The sequence below is a fragment of the Rattus norvegicus genome, chromosome X (genome assembly GCF_021556685.1).
Source record: "Rattus norvegicus strain SHRSP/BbbUtx chromosome X, alternate assembly SHRSP_T2T, whole genome shotgun sequence".
Classification (NCBI taxonomy): Eukaryota; Metazoa; Chordata; class Mammalia; order Rodentia; family Muridae; genus Rattus; species Rattus norvegicus.
In genome coordinates this window covers 74,905,904-74,924,197 of record NC_141554.1, presented here as the reverse complement: position 1 = coordinate 74,924,197, position 18,294 = coordinate 74,905,904, and the positions used below count along the sequence as shown (strand labels likewise).

The 18,294-nt window shown below is 49.1% G+C and overlaps 2 protein-coding genes across 7 annotated transcripts; one reads left to right on the top strand and one right to left on the bottom strand.

Moving 5' to 3' along the window:
- Nucleotides 1-1,436: 1,436 nt before the first annotated feature.
- On the bottom strand, nucleotides 1,437-5,403 carry Cxhxorf49 (similar to human chromosome X open reading frame 49). Of its 3 annotated transcripts, none has more exons than XR_015646586.1 (7): nucleotides 3,986-5,403; nucleotides 3,290-3,446; nucleotides 2,638-2,720; nucleotides 2,321-2,366; nucleotides 1,928-1,991; nucleotides 1,701-1,742; nucleotides 1,437-1,619 (listed from the first exon to the last, which is right to left on the bottom strand). XR_015646586.1 is itself a non-coding variant. In XM_087600985.1 (6 exons), exons 1-5 carry the CDS (start codon nucleotides 5,279-5,281, stop codon nucleotides 1,702-1,704), a joined length of 1,623 nt encoding a protein of 540 aa, XP_087457111.1. In that variant the 5' UTR covers nucleotides 5,282-5,403; the 3' UTR covers nucleotides 1,437-1,619; nucleotide 1,701. The 3 variants fall into 3 exon arrangements, 1 of the variants encoding a protein (XP_087457111.1); XR_015646587.1 differs by having other exon boundaries at nucleotides 1,937-1,991; XM_087600985.1 differs by lacking the exon at nucleotides 1,928-1,991.
- A 268-nt stretch (nucleotides 5,404-5,671) lies between these two features.
- On the top strand, nucleotides 5,672-9,461 carry Cxhxorf49b (similar to human chromosome X open reading frame 49B). 4 transcript variants are annotated; one of them, XR_015646584.1, is made up of 7 exons: nucleotides 5,672-7,012; nucleotides 7,552-7,708; nucleotides 8,177-8,259; nucleotides 8,532-8,577; nucleotides 8,907-8,961; nucleotides 9,156-9,197; nucleotides 9,279-9,461. XR_015646584.1 is itself a non-coding variant. In XM_087600984.1 (6 exons), exons 1-5 carry the CDS (start codon nucleotides 5,675-5,677, stop codon nucleotides 9,194-9,196), a joined length of 1,665 nt encoding a protein of 554 aa, XP_087457110.1. In that variant the 5' UTR covers nucleotides 5,672-5,674; the 3' UTR covers nucleotide 9,197; nucleotides 9,279-9,461. The 4 variants fall into 4 exon arrangements, 2 of the variants coding, with proteins under 2 accessions (XP_087457110.1, XP_087457109.1); XR_015646583.1 differs by having other exon boundaries at nucleotides 8,907-8,970; XM_087600984.1 differs by lacking the exon at nucleotides 8,907-8,961.
- The last annotated feature ends 8,833 nt before the right edge of the window (nucleotides 9,462-18,294 follow it).

The following is an 18,294-nucleotide window of genomic DNA, read 5'->3' as shown; positions in this document are numbered from 1 at the left end:
ACACACGTGTGGACATAGCACCTTCAAAACCAGATGCACAGGCTAGCAAGATGGTTCAAGCCTGAAAGCCTGAGTTCCCTCTTTGGAACCCACTTAAAAATCTGGATGCGGGGACTGGAGAGATGGCTCAGAGGTTAAGAGCACCGACTGCTCTTCCAGAGGAATATGAATTCAATTCCCAGCAACCACATGGTGGCTCACAACCATCTGTAATGGGATCCAATGCCCTCTTCTGGAGTGTCTGAAGACAGCCACAGTGTACTCACATACACAAAATAAATCTTGTTTTAAAAAATATCTGGATGCAGGGTGGGAGAGAGATGGCTCATGACCTAAGAGCAGTGTGCTGCTCTTCCAGAGGATATGAGTTCAGCCTCCCCCTCCTTCCCACTTTCCTCTTCCCCAGCCCTCTCCTCTACTGTCTTTCTCTCTCTCAGAGATCCCCCAAACTTCTTAAAACCAGAACTTTTCAGATGGGGACCAGCTAAGAACACTTGTCAGACCAGGACCTGGAAGATGTGGACATTCAGGCCACAGCCATGGGAAGGTTCCCTGTGTTGGCTCACAGAACCAGTAAAGACACAACTTCACCCCCCACCAAGCCACAGACAAGCAGGCAGTCTTTGCTGCTCCCTACAGCCTGTGTACAGTGTGTGTAGTTTCACTTATAAGACCACTCGTAGGTGTGATCTCTACACCTCTACCGCCATGGTCCAGGACAAGACATGGGACTTAGAACCTCATTTTAAAGGGGAGGGCTATGCAGGAGCCCAAAGATGAAGTGCAAATTCTAGTCCAGTACTCCCTGAGTGCAGTGCCTCCCAGAGAGAGAGACTGGCCCAAAAGGCCAGAAACCGGGATGGAGGAGGACCAGGAAAGGAGCAAGGATTGCTGCGTGCAGAGAACAGGAGACAAAAATGGGCTTTATGAGACTGTCCCAGAGAAGGCAGGAGTCAGGGCAAGGGCGGGATCTTTGGCAAAGGGGGTTAAGTACTGGCTGTGTCAGGCCCAGACAGCTGGCTAAGCTTGGGGGCATGGTGCCTGCTCAGAAGCTGGCCCACATCCCACTCAGGACTAATGCCTTTTTTTTTCTTTTCCACTAAATACTTTATTTAGTTTTTGAAAAGTTCACACCTGAGAACCGTATTTGGGGAAGACAGAGAGGAGCGTAGGTGGGGCCTAGTGTTCTTAGAGGGCCGTGAAAGGAAGAGTTTCCACCCCGTTGCTGTACCTCATCACCCACCAAAAAAGGGGGGGGGGCTGAACATAGGACAAAAGTACTTAGTGGGAACAGCTGTCGCCAGGGGCAGGTACCGGGCAAAAACAGGGGCACAGGTCAGCTCTGGCTGTAGAGCACTGGTTCTCAATCTGTGGGTAGCGACACACACAGGCTCACACATCAGATATTACACTAAGGTAAAGAACAGTTGCAAAAGTACAGTTGTGAAGCGGCAACAGAAATAACTTTATGGTTGGGGATTAACATGACACAGGGAACTGTATGAACAGGCCATAGCATTAGGAAGCTGGAAACCACTGCTGTAGAAGAACTGGAAGGAAGCAGCATCCCTGGGTGGAGTAGTTTGGCCTCTTCTGTGGGGAGAGAATCTGGGTCCAACCTGTCAGGGAAAAACAGTCAGGCTAGCCCTTGCTTCCTGGACAGTCAGGAGTGTGAGAAGGGCTGTGGATAGAACACTCACTTCAGAGATCCTGTAACTTTTCGTTGAGGGCCTGCATGACCGCTGAAACACAAAGGAACAAATGGGTATTTCAGACTCCTTAAGACACACAGGAACCCACCAGCCTGAGCCCCAGTCTCTGTTCCATAGGAACTTCCGGACAGCCACCTCACTGCCCCCCAACCCCCATCCAAGCAGACAGACTTGGGACAGACTCCCCCACCCATCACCGAGCGCTATGTGCAAACGTTTTCTACAGGAGAACGGCATGAACAGGCAGTCCTCAAACGCTGGGTCACAGCAGTGCCAGCCCTACTTGTGAAACAAACAAACAAACATGTGACAACAGACACCTGACAAGCCCCAGGTGCCAGGACTTCAAGGGAAAGTAAAGGAGGAACATCTGAATGTCCAGACAGAAGGGGACATGGGGGACTCATCTGCATAGTACATGGGAGAGCAGAAAGCCTCTTGGTACAAGTCCCAGAAGTCAGGGCACAGAGGGCTCCCAGCCTGGCCTGCTTCATGTCACCACCCCCATGAGTGCCCGCCCCACCACCCACCATAATCACCCGCACCCAAATTCTAAGCTCCCCCTCTGTCCCTGTCCCAATATCCTTCCTGCCCAGGGTAGGCCATACCTAGTTGTTCCTTGAGTTCATCTATTTCCTTCTGGAACATCAGACACTAGCCCAGCAGACATGGAGAAAAAGAGAGATTAGTATTCAATGCCCTGGCTTCCTCTCTGCTCCATCCACACTTGCCCTTAATCCTTACACCTCCCACTGTCCACAGTCCTGTGATAAGGCAGGCCAAGAACCTTGAACAAGGAGGAGGTGCCCTCTCCCTGCACAGTATGGGACAGGAGTAGGCACAGGAGGTTAACTGTCAGCTTAATTTTGACGGTCAGCTCAGCGTCTATCTGAGGCTGGCATTTCTGAGAGTTGACAAAATTTACCTGTTGGCAGCCCCCTACTCCTTGTACTGGGTACTGCCTGTCTCCAACTGGGAATGGTAGGCGTAGAGGTATTTCCTGGTCACCTGAAACACATGAACACACACACACACACACACACACACACACACACACACACACACACACACACAGTGAGGATCAGAGGGAGGAACATGGAAGTGGGAAGGGACTAATAGGGTCTAAAATGAGGCAGCCATGCCCTCTGGTGGCAGCAATTTGTACCTGGTAAGTCTTCATCTCTATCCATCTGTATTCCTGACTTCACTACAGCCCCGAAGCAGTATAAAAGTGCTGTGAGCCCCTTAGACTAGGGCACTAGACGGACGTTAGCAGGACTACCACCATGGCTAGAAGGTGGAAGGAGCTCTGTGCATGAATCACAATCAGCAGCACAATCTCTGGTACTAGAGATGGAGTTGGTGTTGCCCTATGCTTTAACATCATGCATCCCACAATCCCACTCATTTCACAATGTGGCCTGGGGTCAACCCTGACCACACCCAGTCTCCTGTGGACTCCCTGTCTACTTCAGCAGGGAAGCTCAAGAAACAAGGCTGCAAACCCTAAGACAGAGCCTGAGGTTTCTTTCCTCTCCCCATATTCCCCAACTGCTTTCAAACCCCCAAAATCTCACCAGCAGGGGCAGGTGCTCTGGGTCTGGGACATCTCTGGCTCAAGGACAGGAACTGCAGGTTTCCTGGAACTTGAGATGCTCTGGTGTTGCAGTCTCCACTGCTCATTTCTCCACGATACATGCACACGGAAGGCTGCTCTGCCCTGTGTGGTGGAACCTCACACACAAAAATCTTATCATGAGTAAATATTGCTGAGGGGCTGAGGAAAAAGTGGGGTAACAAAATGGAGGCTTGTGAGGCTTATCCCATCTGCACTTTCTGTCCTCAGGCAGCCTCAGGTCAGGAGGCAGAGCTTAGCCAGGAAGGTGCCCACAGACACTGAAAAGCCTCATCTCCTGGCCTGGCTTCCTTGGGGAGGAACAAGGGATGCATCAGGGGGCTCTCGGGGCCGACTACATGCTCAATTGCAAGGGCTCTCTGGACACCAATCACCCAAACCAACAACCAGGCACACTCCCACCCCTGCCTGGTTAGAGAGAGGAAATGCACAGCAAGAGAATAATAACCAACACCTAACTGAGGCTCCCTTGATATCCACACTCCACCCTTACTTACTACCAGGACTTTGCCTCCACTGGACATCCTAATCAGGGTGAGTGTCCACTGACAACTCCCCAAGTCTAGGCAGGGGTAGGGGGAGCAGTGCTGGGGAGGGAAAGGGCAGGGTGAGAGGAGACAGGAGATGGTCTACTCACTTGGGCCTGCAGTCCAGGATCTCTTGGTGAGTTATTATCTTCTTTGGGCCCTGCCTGTGTCTCCCTTGACTTCTTTACCATGAATTTCTTCCCAGTGCAGAAGGGCTTACACTCTTTGGGTCCTGAAGGCAGTGAGCATTTACTGGCCTTCCCTAGCAGGGCAACCCCTGAGATTGGGGGGAAAGTGGCTGGTTCTACAGGAGCTGACTTGAGTCTCTGTCCCCATGGTGGGAAGGTTCTCCCCACCGGTCCTCTTGAGGCATCCCACTGAGATGGCTTTTCTGAGGGTGGCTTCTTTCTAGGACTGGTCTTGGGAAAGCCACCGGAAGCAACAGCAACAGGGGCAGGGGCGGCAGTAGAGGCAGTGGCAGAGGCACTGATAGTGGCAGCAGCAGCTGCAGTAGCTCCTTGGTGGCTGGGCCTGCTCCCTTCTTTGCCCCAAACCATACTCTGCTTTTTCTTAGACAAAGAGCTTTCTAGCTCCCCTGAAGCCTGCTTTTCTATGGCTGAACTGAGTCCTCTTGGAGTAGTAGCCAGCAAAGTGGAAGGCACATGGACAAAATTTTCCCTACCATGGACATTCGTGTGTCTGGCTGGATCTTCCAGTTCAGTGAGGCCAGTGGACTTGGGCTGGTTTCCTTCTTTGAGACAAATGGTTACCCTCATCATCTGTATCTCACTGAACTCATCAGAAGACTCAGGGTCGGAGGATGGATATTGAGCATCATCACTGGTTATCATCCTACTTGTGGCACTTCTTCTTGGGGTCATCCAAGCCCTGCCTCGCCCCAGAGCTCTGGGGTGCAGTTGGCTAGCTGTGAACTGCTTCCCTTCCGTAGAGGTCAAAGGCCGCGTCCCTCTCCTGATCATGCTAGCATCTGAGTCTCCCCAAATGCTAAAGGGCTCGGCAGCACAGGTTTGTGGAGACGGATGTCTGTGGACACCCCAGGCCTCCCGGTTGGCTAAATGCTGCCCGAAGCTTGTACCTTCTACAGCTAGATGCTGTACAAAGTCCAAACTGTCCCCCCTGTCATCAACCGGAGTGCCAGGCCGACCTTCGCAGCCCCAAATGACTGACCTTCCCTCCATCTCCTCCCTGTCTAACCAGGAGTCATACGGGAAAGTCTTGGAAACCGGGAGACACATTTTGTCTTCTCTGCTTCGTAACAGCCTCTCCTCAGGTCCTAGGCCATGTCCCCTTGCGAATCCCTGGGGAAACCGGCGTCTTTCTGAGGGCTCCCCACTTTCTGGCCCCAAGTTGGTACCCCGAAAAGACGCCTCATCAGGAGAGCTCATGTTTCTGCCCTGCAGGAACAGTCTGAGGGAAAACCGTCACCGCCTTCACTGCATTCCCAGCTACGCCTCGGCGAAGGAAACCGCCACTGCCGCGGCTGCTGCAGGTGCCATACACTTCCGTCAAATATCGCGAGACTTGGCGCACCCACGAGGGTCTTATTTCGCTGCTCTCATTGGTCTGCCACTCAACTAGCCACCAACCAGGGTGCCTATTGTTGGGCCGTTACTTGAAGCCCTAGCCAATAGAGATGAGGACTCTTAAAGAAAGGGCGGGGCTTGGGAGGGATCTAGTCTGAGGCCTTTTAGAGACTTCGAGGACTTTCCAGAAGCCTCGAGAAGTCACGTGTTCTCTGGACCTGTGACAAAAGTCCTCGCTTTCTCCATACTGCCGACATGAGCTCTCCGGATGAGGCGGCAGTCCCTGCAGCCTCTGAAGATAAGGACAGCCCTCCTACCGGTGGTATGAATTTCTGGGATCAGGTGTTTGTTCCTGAAGCCGACTTGGGCCAGGACAGCAGGAAGCGTTTAGGGAACCCAGTGACCAGCCGAAGAGTTCCGGAGGGTCCGAGCCTCTTCCGAGGTCCTCTGGAGATTGGAGAGGGTGAGGGCAGCCTCCCAGGCCCTGAAAGCAGTGAGTTGGAGTCTGGGGCTAAGTTGGAAGCAACAGAGGAAAGAGGCGGAGTGCTTAGGGATCCTGAATGCCAGACCACTTCCCCCATCGACCAAGAAGAGGTCGACCTGGACTTCTTGCCCCAGCTCAGCAATGAGGCCATGACTATAATGCGAGAGCTGACCAACCTTCAGACCCGAAAAGTCTGCAGGTACCCATCCCCACAAACTTATGCTGCTGAATTGGCTGCCCTCTGGGAAAACATAGATGAAGGCTCCAACAGAAGGGCACTGTCCTTGAGCTCTGTGAAAGGGAAACAGGCCTTCGAAGGTGCACCGTACCCTAGAGGCCTGGGACGAGGCAGAGCCTGGGTGACCCCAAGAAGAGGCACCATAAGTAGGATGGTGAGCAGCGAGGTTGTCCAGTATCCCTCCTCAAACACTGTGTCTTCTGATGAGTTGAGTGACACTCAAGTGAGGAAAGTAACCACTTGCCTCAAAGAAGGAGACCAGGCCAGGTCCAGTGGCCTCACTGAGCTGGATAACATAGGCAAACATACAACTGTCCATAGCAGAGGAAATTTTGTCCATGTTCCCCCTTCTGTACTGTCTAGTGCTACCTGGGGACTCAGCTCAGGCATGGAAAGGCAGGCTTCAGCAGAACTGGAAAGTTCTTTGTTTAAGAAAAAGCCAAATATGGGCAGGGGCAAAGAAGGAAGCAGGTCCAGCCACCAAGGAGCTACTGCAGCTGCTGCCACTACCTCTGCTGCTGCCCCTGGCTCACCTTCTGCTGCTTCGGGTGCTCTGCACAAGACCAGTCCCAAAAAGAAGCAAGTACAAGAAAAGAACTCCTCCTTAGATGTGTCAAGAGGACCCCAGGGGAGAAACTTGTCACCGTGGGGACAGAGACTCAAGTCAGCTCCTGTGGGGCTAGCCACCCTACCCCCAATCTCAGGGGTTGCCCTGCTAGGGAAGGCCAGTAAATGCTCACTGCCTTCAGGACCCAAAGAGTGTAAGCCCTTCTGCACTGGGAAGAAATTCATGGTAAAGAAGTCAAGGGAGACACAGGCAGGGCCCAAAGAAGATAATAACTCACCAAGAGATCCTGGACTGCAGGCCCAAGTGAGTAGACCATCTCCTGTCTCCTCTCACCCTGCCCTTTCCCTCCCCAGCACTGCTCCCCCTACCCCTGCCTAGACTTGGGGAGTTGTCAGTGGACACTCACCCTGATTAGGATGTCCAGTGGAGGCAAAGTCCTGGTAGTAAGTAAGGGTGGAGTGTGGATATCAAGGGAGCCTCAGTTAGGTGTTGGTTATTATTCTCTTGCTGTGCATTTCCTCTCTCTAACCAGGCAGGGGTGGGAGTGTGCCTGGTTGTTGGTTTGGGTGATTGGTGTCCAGAGAGCCCTTGCAATTGAGCATGTAGTCGGCCCCGAGAGCCCCCTGATGCATCCCTGGTTCCTCCCCAAGGAAGCCAGGCCAGGAGATGAGGCTTTTCAGTGTCTGTGGGCACCTTCCTGGCTAAGCTCTGCCTCCTGACCTGAGGCTGCCTGAGGACAGAAAGTGCAGATGGGATAAGCCTCACAAGCCTCCATTTTGTTACCCCACTTTTTCCTCAGCCCCTCAGCAATATTTACTCATGATAAGATTTTTGTGTGTGAGGTTCCACCACACAGGGCAGAGCAGCCTTCCGTGTGCATGTATCGTGGAGAAATGAGCAGTGGAGACTGCAACACCAGAGCATCTCAAGTTCCAGGAAACCTGCAGTTCCTGTCCTTGAGCCAGAGATGTCCCAGACCCAGAGCACCTGCCCCTGCTGGTGAGATTTTGGGGGTTTGAAAGCAGTTGGGGAATATGGGGAGAGGAAAGAAACCTCAGGCTCTGTCTTAGGGTTTGCAGCCTTGTTTCTTGAGCTTCCCTGCTGAAGTAGACAGGGAGTCCACAGGAGACTGGGTGTGGTCAGGGTTGACCCCAGGCCACATTGTGAAATGAGTGGGATTGTGGGATGCATGATGTTAAAGCATAGGGCAACATCAGCAGTATAAGGTGGACTTTAACTCACCAGTTTTTGCTTGGTGCTCAGTCACTTAGCTCCTCTCAGATTCTGAATTTGGTTGTACCAAACAGGGAGCAACAGGAAAAGAAGGCTCAAACCCTCCCTGAGCTGATGATCCAACAGCTACAAGTTTCTACCAACAGAGGGAGATGTGGATTCATTTTAGATTTCACCAGTCCCTTCATACCTGTACCCCATGTCTAGATACTACATTAAAAAAAATTATTTTAGGTGAAGAAGATGCAATTGTGGGCGCGGTACTCCCTGGTGAAGAAAGACAGCAAGAACTACAAGGGACACCAGGCTGTGCTCAGGTAAAGATTTCTCAGCTCTCAGAAATGCCAGCCTCAGATAGACGCTGAGCTGACCGTCAAAATTAAGCTGACAGTTAACCTCCTGTGCCTACTCCTGTCCCATACTGTGCAGGGAGAGGGCACCTCCTCCTTGTTCAAGGTTCTTGGCCTGCCTTATCACAGGACTGTGGACAGTGGGAGGTGTAAGGATTAAGGGCAAGTGTGGATGGAGCAGAGAGGAAGCCAGGGCATTGAATACTAATCTCTCTTTTTCTCCATGTCTGCTGGGCTAGTGTCTGATGTTCCAGAAGGAAATAGATGAACTCAAGGAACAACTAGGTATGGCCTACCCTGGGCAGGAAGGATATTGGGACAGGGACAGAGGGGGAGCTTAGAATTTGGGTGCGGGTGATTATGGTGGGTGGTGGGGCGGGCACTCATGGGGGTGGTGACATGAAGCAGGCCAGGCTGGGAGCCCTCTGTGCCCTGACTTCTGGGACTTGTACCAAGAGGCTTTCTGCTCTCCCATGTACTATGCAGATGAGTCCCCCATGTCCCCTTCTGTCTGGACATTCAGATGTTCCTCCTTTACTTTCCCTTGAAGTCCTGGCACCTGGGGCTTGTCAGGTGTCTGTTGTCACATGTTTGTTTGTTTGTTTCACAAGTAGGGCTGGCACTGCTGTGACCCAGCGTTTGAGGACTGCCTGTTCATGCCGTTCTCCTGTAGAAAACGTTTGCACATAGCGCTCGGTGATGGGTGGGGGAGTCTGTCCCAAGTCTGTCTGCTTGGATGGGGGTTGGGGGGCAGTGAGGTGGCTGTCCGGAAGTTCCTATGGAACAGAGACTGGGGCTCAGGCTGGTGGGTTCCTGTGTGTCTTAAGGAGTCTGAAATACCCATTTGTTCCTTTGTGTTTCAGCGGTCATGCAGGCCCTCAACGAAAAGTTACAGGATCTCTGAAGTGAGTGTTCTATCCACAGCCCTTCTCACACTCCTGACTGTCCAGGAAGCAAGGGCTAGCCTGACTGTTTTTCCCTGACAGGTTGGACCCAGATTCTCTCCCCACAGAAGAGGCCAAACTACTCCACCCAGGGATGCTGCTTCCTTCCAGTTCTTCTACAGCAGTGGTTTCCAGCTTCCTAATGCTATGGCCTGTTCATACAGTTCCCTGTGTCATGTTAATCCCCAACCATAAAGTTATTTCTGTTGCCGCTTCACAACTGTACTTTTGCAACTGTTCTTTACCTTAGTGTAATATCTGATGTGTGAGCCTGTGTGTGTCGCTACCCACAGATTGAGAACCAGTGCTCTACAGCCAGAGCTGACCTGTGCCCCTGTTTTTGCCCGGTACCTGCCCCTGGCGACAGCTGTTCCCACTAAGTACTTTTGTCCTATGTTCAGCCCCCCCCCCTTTTTTGGTGGGTGATGAGGTACAGCAACGGGGTGGAAACTCTTCCTTTCACGGCCCTCTAAGAACACTAGGCCCCACCTACGCTCCTCTCTGTCTTCCCCAAATACGGTTCTCAGGTGTGAACTTTTCAAAAACTAAATAAAGTATTTAGTGGAAAAGAAAAAAAAAGGCATTAGTCCTGAGTGGGATGTGGGCCAGCTTCTGAGCAGGCACCATGCCCCCAAGCTTAGCCAGCTGTCTGGGCCTGACACAGCCAGTACTTAACCCCCTTTGCCAAAGATCCCGCCCTTGCCCTGACTCCTGCCTTCTCTGGGACAGTCTCATAAAGCCCATTTTTGTCTCCTGTTCTCTGCACGCAGCAATCCTTGCTCCTTTCCTGGTCCTCCTCCATCCCGGTTTCTGGCCTTTTGGGCCAGTCTCTCTCTCTGGGAGGCACTGCACTCAGGGAGTACTGGACTAGAATTTGCACTTCATCTTTGGGCTCCTGCATAGCCCTCCCCTTTAAAATGAGGTTCTAAGTCCCATGTCTTGTCCTGGACCATGGCGGTAGAGGTGTAGAGATCACACCTACGAGTGGTCTTATAAGTGAAACTACACACACTGTACACAGGCTGTAGGGAGCAGCAAAGACTGCCTGCTTGTCTGTGGCTTGGTGGGGGGTGAAGTTGTGTCTTTACTGGTTCTGTGAGCCAACACAGGGAACCTTCCCATGGCTGTGGCCTGAATGTCCACATCTTCCAGGTCCTGGTCTGACAAGTGTTCTTAGCTGGTCCCCATCTGAAAAGTTCTGGTTTTAAGAAGTTTGGGGGATCTCTGAGAGAGAGAAAGACAGTAGAGGAGAGGGCTGGGGAAGAGGAAAGTGGGAAGGAGGGGGAGGCTGAACTCATATCCTCTGGAAGAGCAGCACACTGCTCTTAGGTCATGAGCCATCTCTCTCCCACCCTGCATCCAGATATTTTTTAAAACAAGATTTATTTTGTGTATGTGAGTACACTGTGGCTGTCTTCAGACACTCCAGAAGAGGGCATTGGATCCCATTACAGATGGTTGTGAGCCACCATGTGGTTGCTGGGAATTGAATTCATATTCCTCTGGAAGAGCAGTCGGTGCTCTTAACCTCTGAGCCATCTCTCCAGTCCCCGCATCCAGATTTTTAAGTGGGTTCCAAAGAGGGAACTCAGGCTTTCAGGCTTGAACCATCTTGCTAGCCTGTGCATCTGGTTTTGAAGGTGCTATGTCCACACGTGTGTGGACGGTCTTCCACATGCCTCTCCTCTGCCTTCCCACTTGTCACAAATGTTTCCAAACATCACAGGTTTATGTCCCAGGTCCATCTTCCCTCCTTCCTCCAGGGCTCCACATCCTGACAGACAGGATGGCTTCCAGCCTGGAGCCAGAAGCAAGATCTGAGGCAGGAGCTGAGATTGAGGGATGAGCAGGTGTGGGTTCTGCCAGATCCTGTTCCTGAGAGGTGGGGCTTTTCACGTTTGATGTGGGGGCTGGTGATGAAAAGCCACCTGTGGCCATGGAGTCTGTCCCTTGCTCTGGCTGTGTGTGCTGTGAGTCTGTGAAGGCAGAGTGATTGCCCTTGCTGTGGAAAGCTCTGACTGGGTGACCCACAGCATGAGGTGAGACCTGAGCCTGTGATCTATCAAATCCACAGAAGGCGATGTTCCTGTATTTCTTAAAGTGCATGAACTTTAAAAATGTGCAGATCTGTCTGGACTTAATGCTGACTTATAATCAACAGTTAAGATTCTGAAACAGAAGGATCATGGTTTTATGGGTAGTGAAATCTTTTTTTTAATCATTTAAAGTTGGTATGTGCATGTAACTTCGAGTGCATCAGTGTATCAGGAGCTTTATACCCCTTTGGAGTTAGAAGTGGTTGTGAGCTTCCATGTATGATTGCTGGGCCTAAGAATTCAGATTCTCCCCAAGAGCAGTTGTACCTCCAACTGTTAAACTCTCTCTTTTGTTTGTTTGTTGTTTACTTGCTTGTTTATTCAGTATCTCATGTATTGCAGGCTGGTGTTGAACTTACCATGTTGCTAAGAATGACAATGAATTTCTAACCATACGTAGTGCTGATCTTTTCTGTGTGGGACACCATGCCTAGTTCACTGAATGCAAGGTTTGGAATCCAGTGTTTCTTGAATGCTAGGTAACTACTGTTGTGTTTACAAAAAGTTAAAGGAGAGAAAGAATGTATTTTGGTTGATGTTTAGTCAGGTGTAATGGAAGGGTTACCTCCGAGGGCCCCCCATGCTGAGGCATCCCTCCCCACATCACAGCCACATGGTGTTTAGAGTTTATTCAGGGCATGGGGGAACAGAGTGTGTGTGTGTGTGTGTGTGTGTGTGTGTGTGTGTGTGTGTGTGTGTGGAGAGGGGGTGGGGTGGGGAGAGAGCGAGAGGGAGAGAAGGAGAGAGGAGGGGATGGGGAGGGAGGGAGGAGAGGGAGACAGAGAAGGAGAGGAGTAGAGGCTGGTCATGAGCACGTGGAAGGGGAGGAAGGGAATGAGGAGAGAGGGGGGATGACAAGCATGTAGAGAAGGGGGAAAGGGAATGGGGAGAGAGGGGAAATGAGAGAACCACGTGGAGAGAGGGGAAATAAATGGGGAGAGGGGGAAGAGACAAGATGACAGAGCAGGGGCAAGAAGGCAAGAGCAAGAGAAAGTGGAGGGGGACCAAGCAGCCCCTTTTATAGTGAGTCAGGCATACCTAACCTGGAGGGTTATGTCTGGAGTCCACTGTGCCAAAGGGCTCGGCTGCTCGACCCCATCGTTTCCAGCCAGGCTGGTGTTGGGCTGTAGAGAAGCCACTGGACACTGTTCCAGAGGTGGGGAAGTGCAGTCTGAGGCACAGTACATAGCCAGAGTTGGCTCTGGGGTCCCTGGACCTGCAAGGAGGCCAGGGCCATCTGCTTCTCAGGCTCTCAGATACCTAGGCACCACTGAATGCTGCAGAAATCTAGCCCGGGGCCAAGGGAGAAAAGAGAAGACTCCAGTTGATGTCTTGGGGCTGGGAGCAGTCCGTGGCTTGATGGTGGCAGGCTGCAAGCTTATTAGTGGTAGCTGCTGTGGCTGGACCTTCTACAGGAGATTAGATGGTGGCTCTGTAGGTGAAGGGCTTCTCCACAGCTCCCCATGACAAATCTCGAAGAAAAGAGACAGTCCATGGCTTTAAGGTATTTATTTTGATTTATTTGATGGAAAGTGGATGAGTAAAACCGTATCTCACTTATGAGGGTGGGCCTGAGATTAAACACCTTTTGCAGGGAGGAATGAATGTCTGGGAAGGAAAGCTTATTGGCTAAGCCCTCCAAGACTTTAGGTACCTCATTATAAAGGAGATCTGTCTTGAGCCTATGGGACCTGTGGTCAAGTCCTCTACCTGTGGAGGGGCTTGAGGCATTACCCTTATGTGACTGATAGCCACAAATCTAAAGGTCTGTAGCTAGTGATTGGAGCCTTGTTCCCTGGGAGTCAGGCAAAATGCCTACCATCCCTTCAGGGTCACTGAGGTTTCTAGCCTTAGTTCAACCAGGAACCAGGATGCTTTTCACGGTCCCACACTGGTCATTGCCAGGTAACTGTGGGACAGAGCTTACACAAAATGCTAACATTCCCCTGTTTTTGGTTTAATTAAAAAAATTAGAAAGAGGCAATGATGAAGCAGGAATAGGTTCATTTTGATCTTTAACTACTTCCTGCTGGCTTCGGGGAACATTATCTCTAGGAAACCTAGAAGAATGGGTAATGTTGGTCTAGTCTTAGAAGAGTTGGCTGTTTCCTTGCTGTCCAAGGTCTGTGGAACCATCTGTGGAAAGATCAAAAGGAACAAGTCCAGTAGAAGCATCTGTGTCTGTGAAAGGAGATTAGTGTGTCTGGATGTTGCTTCTCTGAAGCTGTTCTGGATTGTTGTAAGCACCTGGACTTGGCAAGATGGTGAAACACACACACACACACACACACACACACACACACACACACACACACACACACGGTAGAGAATAAAGTTAAATATGTTTGGGAGGAAGAAATTCTTTCTTAGATGTACATTTGAAACCCAGAGGAATCCTGCCCTCTGGAATAGGTAGTAAGTGGGAACTTTAGGCAGATGGACTTATCTGGATAGAGTCTATTTGGTCCATGAGAGGTAGGTCTCAGTGGGTTTCCTATAGCTTATAAGTTTACAAAAGAGGCAGCAACATGAAATAGTGGTGTTTCTCAGTGGTTATCATACCACAATCCAGGCAGCGTCTTGTAGCCGTGTTCATTACCTTCTGAGACCTTGGGGGGTAAGCTGTTAGGTTCTGGGAGCCTCTGTCTGTCATAAGCTTGTGTGTGTGTGTGTGTGTGTGTGTGTGTGTGTGTGTGTGTGTGTGTACACATACATACATTTCTGATAAAATTGAGAGCTGTATCTATTGGTCATATCTGAGTTAGACAACTTATGTTTATTAAATTACTTGTTTGAGAATGTATATAGTAAATAGAGCATAACTTACTAGTACTAGCAAAAATCTGAGTCTCAGCACCAAATGTTGTGTTTATAAAGAGATAAAGAGAGAAGGAGGGAATTTTTTGGTGGGTATGTAGTCAGGTGTGGAGAAAGGGGTTGCCTCCAAGGACCCATGCTGAGGCACCCCTTCTCCCTGAGGGACCAGCCATAGGATGGTATAGTATAGAATAGTTCAGTCAGGGCATGGGGAGGGGAGTTAAGAGGGTAGTAGAGACAGAGAAAGAGAGAGACAGTGAAAGGGGGAGGAGAGAGGAGAGGAGAGGACAGGAGAGGAGAGGAGAGGAGAGGAGAGGAGAGGAGAGGAGAAGAGAGGAGAAGGGAGGGGCTAGCCATGAGCTCATGGAGAGAGAGGTAGGAAGGGAGGGAATGGGGAGAGGCGGGAAGGGATGAGAGGACAAAGCAGGAGCAAGAAGGCAAGAGCAAGAGATAGCAGAGGGAGGCAAGCAGCCCCTTTTATAGTGATTCAGGCATACCTGGCTGTTGCCAGGTAACTGTGGGGTGGAGCTTAGACAAAATGCTAACAAGTACTCTCCTGATTGAACTATATCCCAGGCAGAAAACCTATTTTTAAAATCATGCAAAGTGGACTGGGCTGAAGGCTCAGTGGGTAAACTGTGTACTGTACTTGCATGAGGAGCTACATTTGGATGGCCAGCACCAGTGTAAAAGCCAGGAATTGGCAACAAAAATCTGTAACCCCAATGCTGAGGTGGGGGCAGGTGGATACAGATGTATTCCAGGGGCTTTCTGGCTATCTAGCCTAACTTATTTGGCAAGCTCCAGGTTCAGTGAGAGAACCAGTATTGAAAAAAATAACGTGGAATGGGTGGAGAAATGGTTCCATGGTTAACAGCATATACTGCTGGTGTTCAGTTGTCCACTGTTGTTCAGTTTCCAACACCCACATCAGGCAGCTCACAACGGCCTGTAACTCCAGTTTTAGGGAATCTGACACCTCTGCTTTCTGCCAACACACACACACACACACACACACACACACACACACACACACACACTGTATAAGTGCAATCCCATCCCTAGACACATATACACAGACACACACAGACACAGACACACACTTAAAAATAGTGAAAATTCAACTTCTTTATTAAAAAATTAAGTAGAGAATGATCAAGGAAAAAATGACTTCTAGCTTCCATAGGAGTACTCACATATACATGCATGCAAGACGCACACACACACACACACACACACACACACACACACACACACACACGAGAGAGAGAGAGAGAGACAGACAGACAGAGAGAGACAGAGAGACAGACAGAGACAGACGGATGGACAGACAGGACGGATGGACAGAGACCAAAGCAAGCAATCCAGTGCCAAGTATGTAACTCAGTTACTAGAGTGCTTGCCTTGCATGCAACGAGGCCCTAATCTCAGCACTCAGGAAATAAAAGAAAAGAACCAGAAGTTCAAACTTGTCTTCAGTTATTGGATGAGTTCAAGACAGCCTGGGTATATAAGATCTGTCTTTAAAAAACAAAACAAAACAAAACAAAAGAAAAAAGAAAAAAACTTAGGGACTTAAGAGATGACTCTACTGTTAAGAGGACCTGGGTTCAATTACCAGCACCTGCAGGATGACTCACAGTTGTCTTCTGGTCTCTGAGGACACCCATGTAATGCACAGACAAACATACAGACAAAACACCCATACACAGAAATATCAACGTTTTTAAAGTGTCAAAGCCTCATTTGCCTGTAAACAAATTTTACCTCCACATTCTGATTTCCTAAAAGAACTGTAAGCAATATATCTTAACTAAATATTGACCGTCCCACCTAACCTTTCCTGAATATGAAGTGTAATTTTGTTTTCAGCATGGAAATGTGTACAGATACCTGATTTCCAAAGGGAGGTTTGTATTCTTGGAATGAACTCTGTTCAGTTGGGGTTTTTCCCTAAGTCATTTTGTCGGATTCAGTTGCTTCCAGTCTCTGTGATGTTTTTGCTTCTGTGTCATGAATGTACGATTGCCTTGGGGTTTGTTTCTTTCAAACTGCCTTCACCAGCTTTTGGTACCATGGTAATTCCCATCTAAGAACTTCAGCTGGGGAGTGACCCTGACCCTCCTTTCTAAGTTTTTCCAGCAGTTTGTATGGAGTGAACATATGTATTCCTGGGTCATATGTCAGAATTAAGTGGGGAAAAAGTTGATAGGGAATCTGGGTGGGGGGAGTGGGCGGGTGTGCGTCTGTGCAGGTATAGCAGAGACCATAAATGTTGGATTGATCCTCCTAGAGCTGGAGTTACTGGCAATTGTGAGCCACTTGATGGGAATGGTGGAAATCAAACTCTGATCCTCTGTGAGAGCAGTATAGTAAGCGATAGGTCTGAAGGTACCTGGAAGAGAATGGGGGACAAGAGATGCAAAGAAGGACGCCAAGACAAGAGTCTGATCAAGGCGACAATTTTATTTTTCCCCAATGCTGAATTTATACCATAACATGGGTAACAGAGGGAGGGGGGAAATAAGAAACATTTATGCAGGCCAAGGACACAATATTCGTGTGGTCAGGGAGTAGGCTGATGTTGACAGGTTGTCAGAAAAGTCACAGGTTTGTCATATTATTAGTCAGCAGGATGTCTTTATCATATTATTATTTTCTTGACCACCAGATTTGTATTAGTCTTCTGCAGCTCGCTGGGGATTTTCTATGAACCTAGTCATACTTAATTCTAACCATAATAATAACATCAACAATGGAGGGCTTCAAGGGCATCGCTCCCAACAAGTATATGCTCTTAAATACCGAGTCAGCTTTCCAGCCCTTGGGTTTTACTTTAATTTTATCTCTCTCCATTTTTTGTTTGTTTTAGATTTAAGGATCTTACCTCAAACTTCTGGTGCTCTTCCCTCATCTTTTTAAGTAATTTTGTCTACAGGTAAATTCTGTTGCACTCAGCTTTGTGTGTGTGTGTGCGTGTGTGCATGTGTGTGTGTGCGCACGCACATTTAATCATTCTATTGAGTTATTTGTATACCCAAAGACATTATGATACATTTCTAAATGTCGCAACATATATCTCCCAAGAAAATGAATGTTTTCCTACAAGGCCTTAATGTACTTACCACACTGACTAGTTAACATTGAGACCTTCCAGTTACCTCCTTTCTGGTCACATGAAATATTTCCTCATTGTCTCAGTAATATTTCTCATTTTCTAAAAGTCCTTTTCCAATGCAAGACCATGCATTTGCATTATATCTGACTGCCACACGTCTTCAGTAGCTTTTAAACTAGAACGCTGCTCGTGACAATTTTACCTTGCAGCACAGGAACATTTGTGCAGGTCAATTTTGACTGTTTTGCAGGAAGCCCCTCCTACTGTGTAACTGCTCTGCCATGAAAAATTCGGCATTCTCCATGGTTAACATGCTCTCCTTCCGCCAGCGTGACACCAGTATTTTGCCTTATGCCTGGTGCTATTAACATTTACTATGTGATCAGGGTGCATGTCCAGCTCACTTCGTTGTAAGGGAATTGTTTTCCCTCCATATTTAAAAATGCATCAACTATATTTTGTGTAAATACTGTGTGAACATCCAATCACTCTTGATGTTCTGTTGATTTTAATATCTGCCTGCTTTGTGGTAATTGTTTCTGGCCTTTCATTTCCTGTTCTTTTCCTTTTTAAATTTTGTGTGTGCGGAGGTGGGGGCGGGGGGATGAGTGCACACGCACATGCTCTGTCTTATTGTTGTTTTAATGCTAAGTCTAACACAGGCTAAGCTGGCCTCAAATTTGATATGTACCCCAAAATAACTTTGAACATTTTATTCCCCTGACTTTACCTCCCATGTTCTGAGATTTTAGGTGTGCCCACCAATTTGCCTGTTTTTTTTTTTCATGTATCTCACCAAACCTTTTACCAGTTTCATTCTTTGTCCAAGCAACCAATTTCTCCTTTCTTACTTTTTGTTTGTTTTACTCTGTTATCCAGAACCCATAGTGATCCTTCTGCCTCAGCCTCACCAGTACTGGGGTTAAAAGGAGGAGGGAGACACATTCTGGGTTTACAACAGCCAACAAGTGTTTGCATTCTTCTAGGTTTTGAACTTGTCTCCACACTCAGCAATAGTACTTTCCTC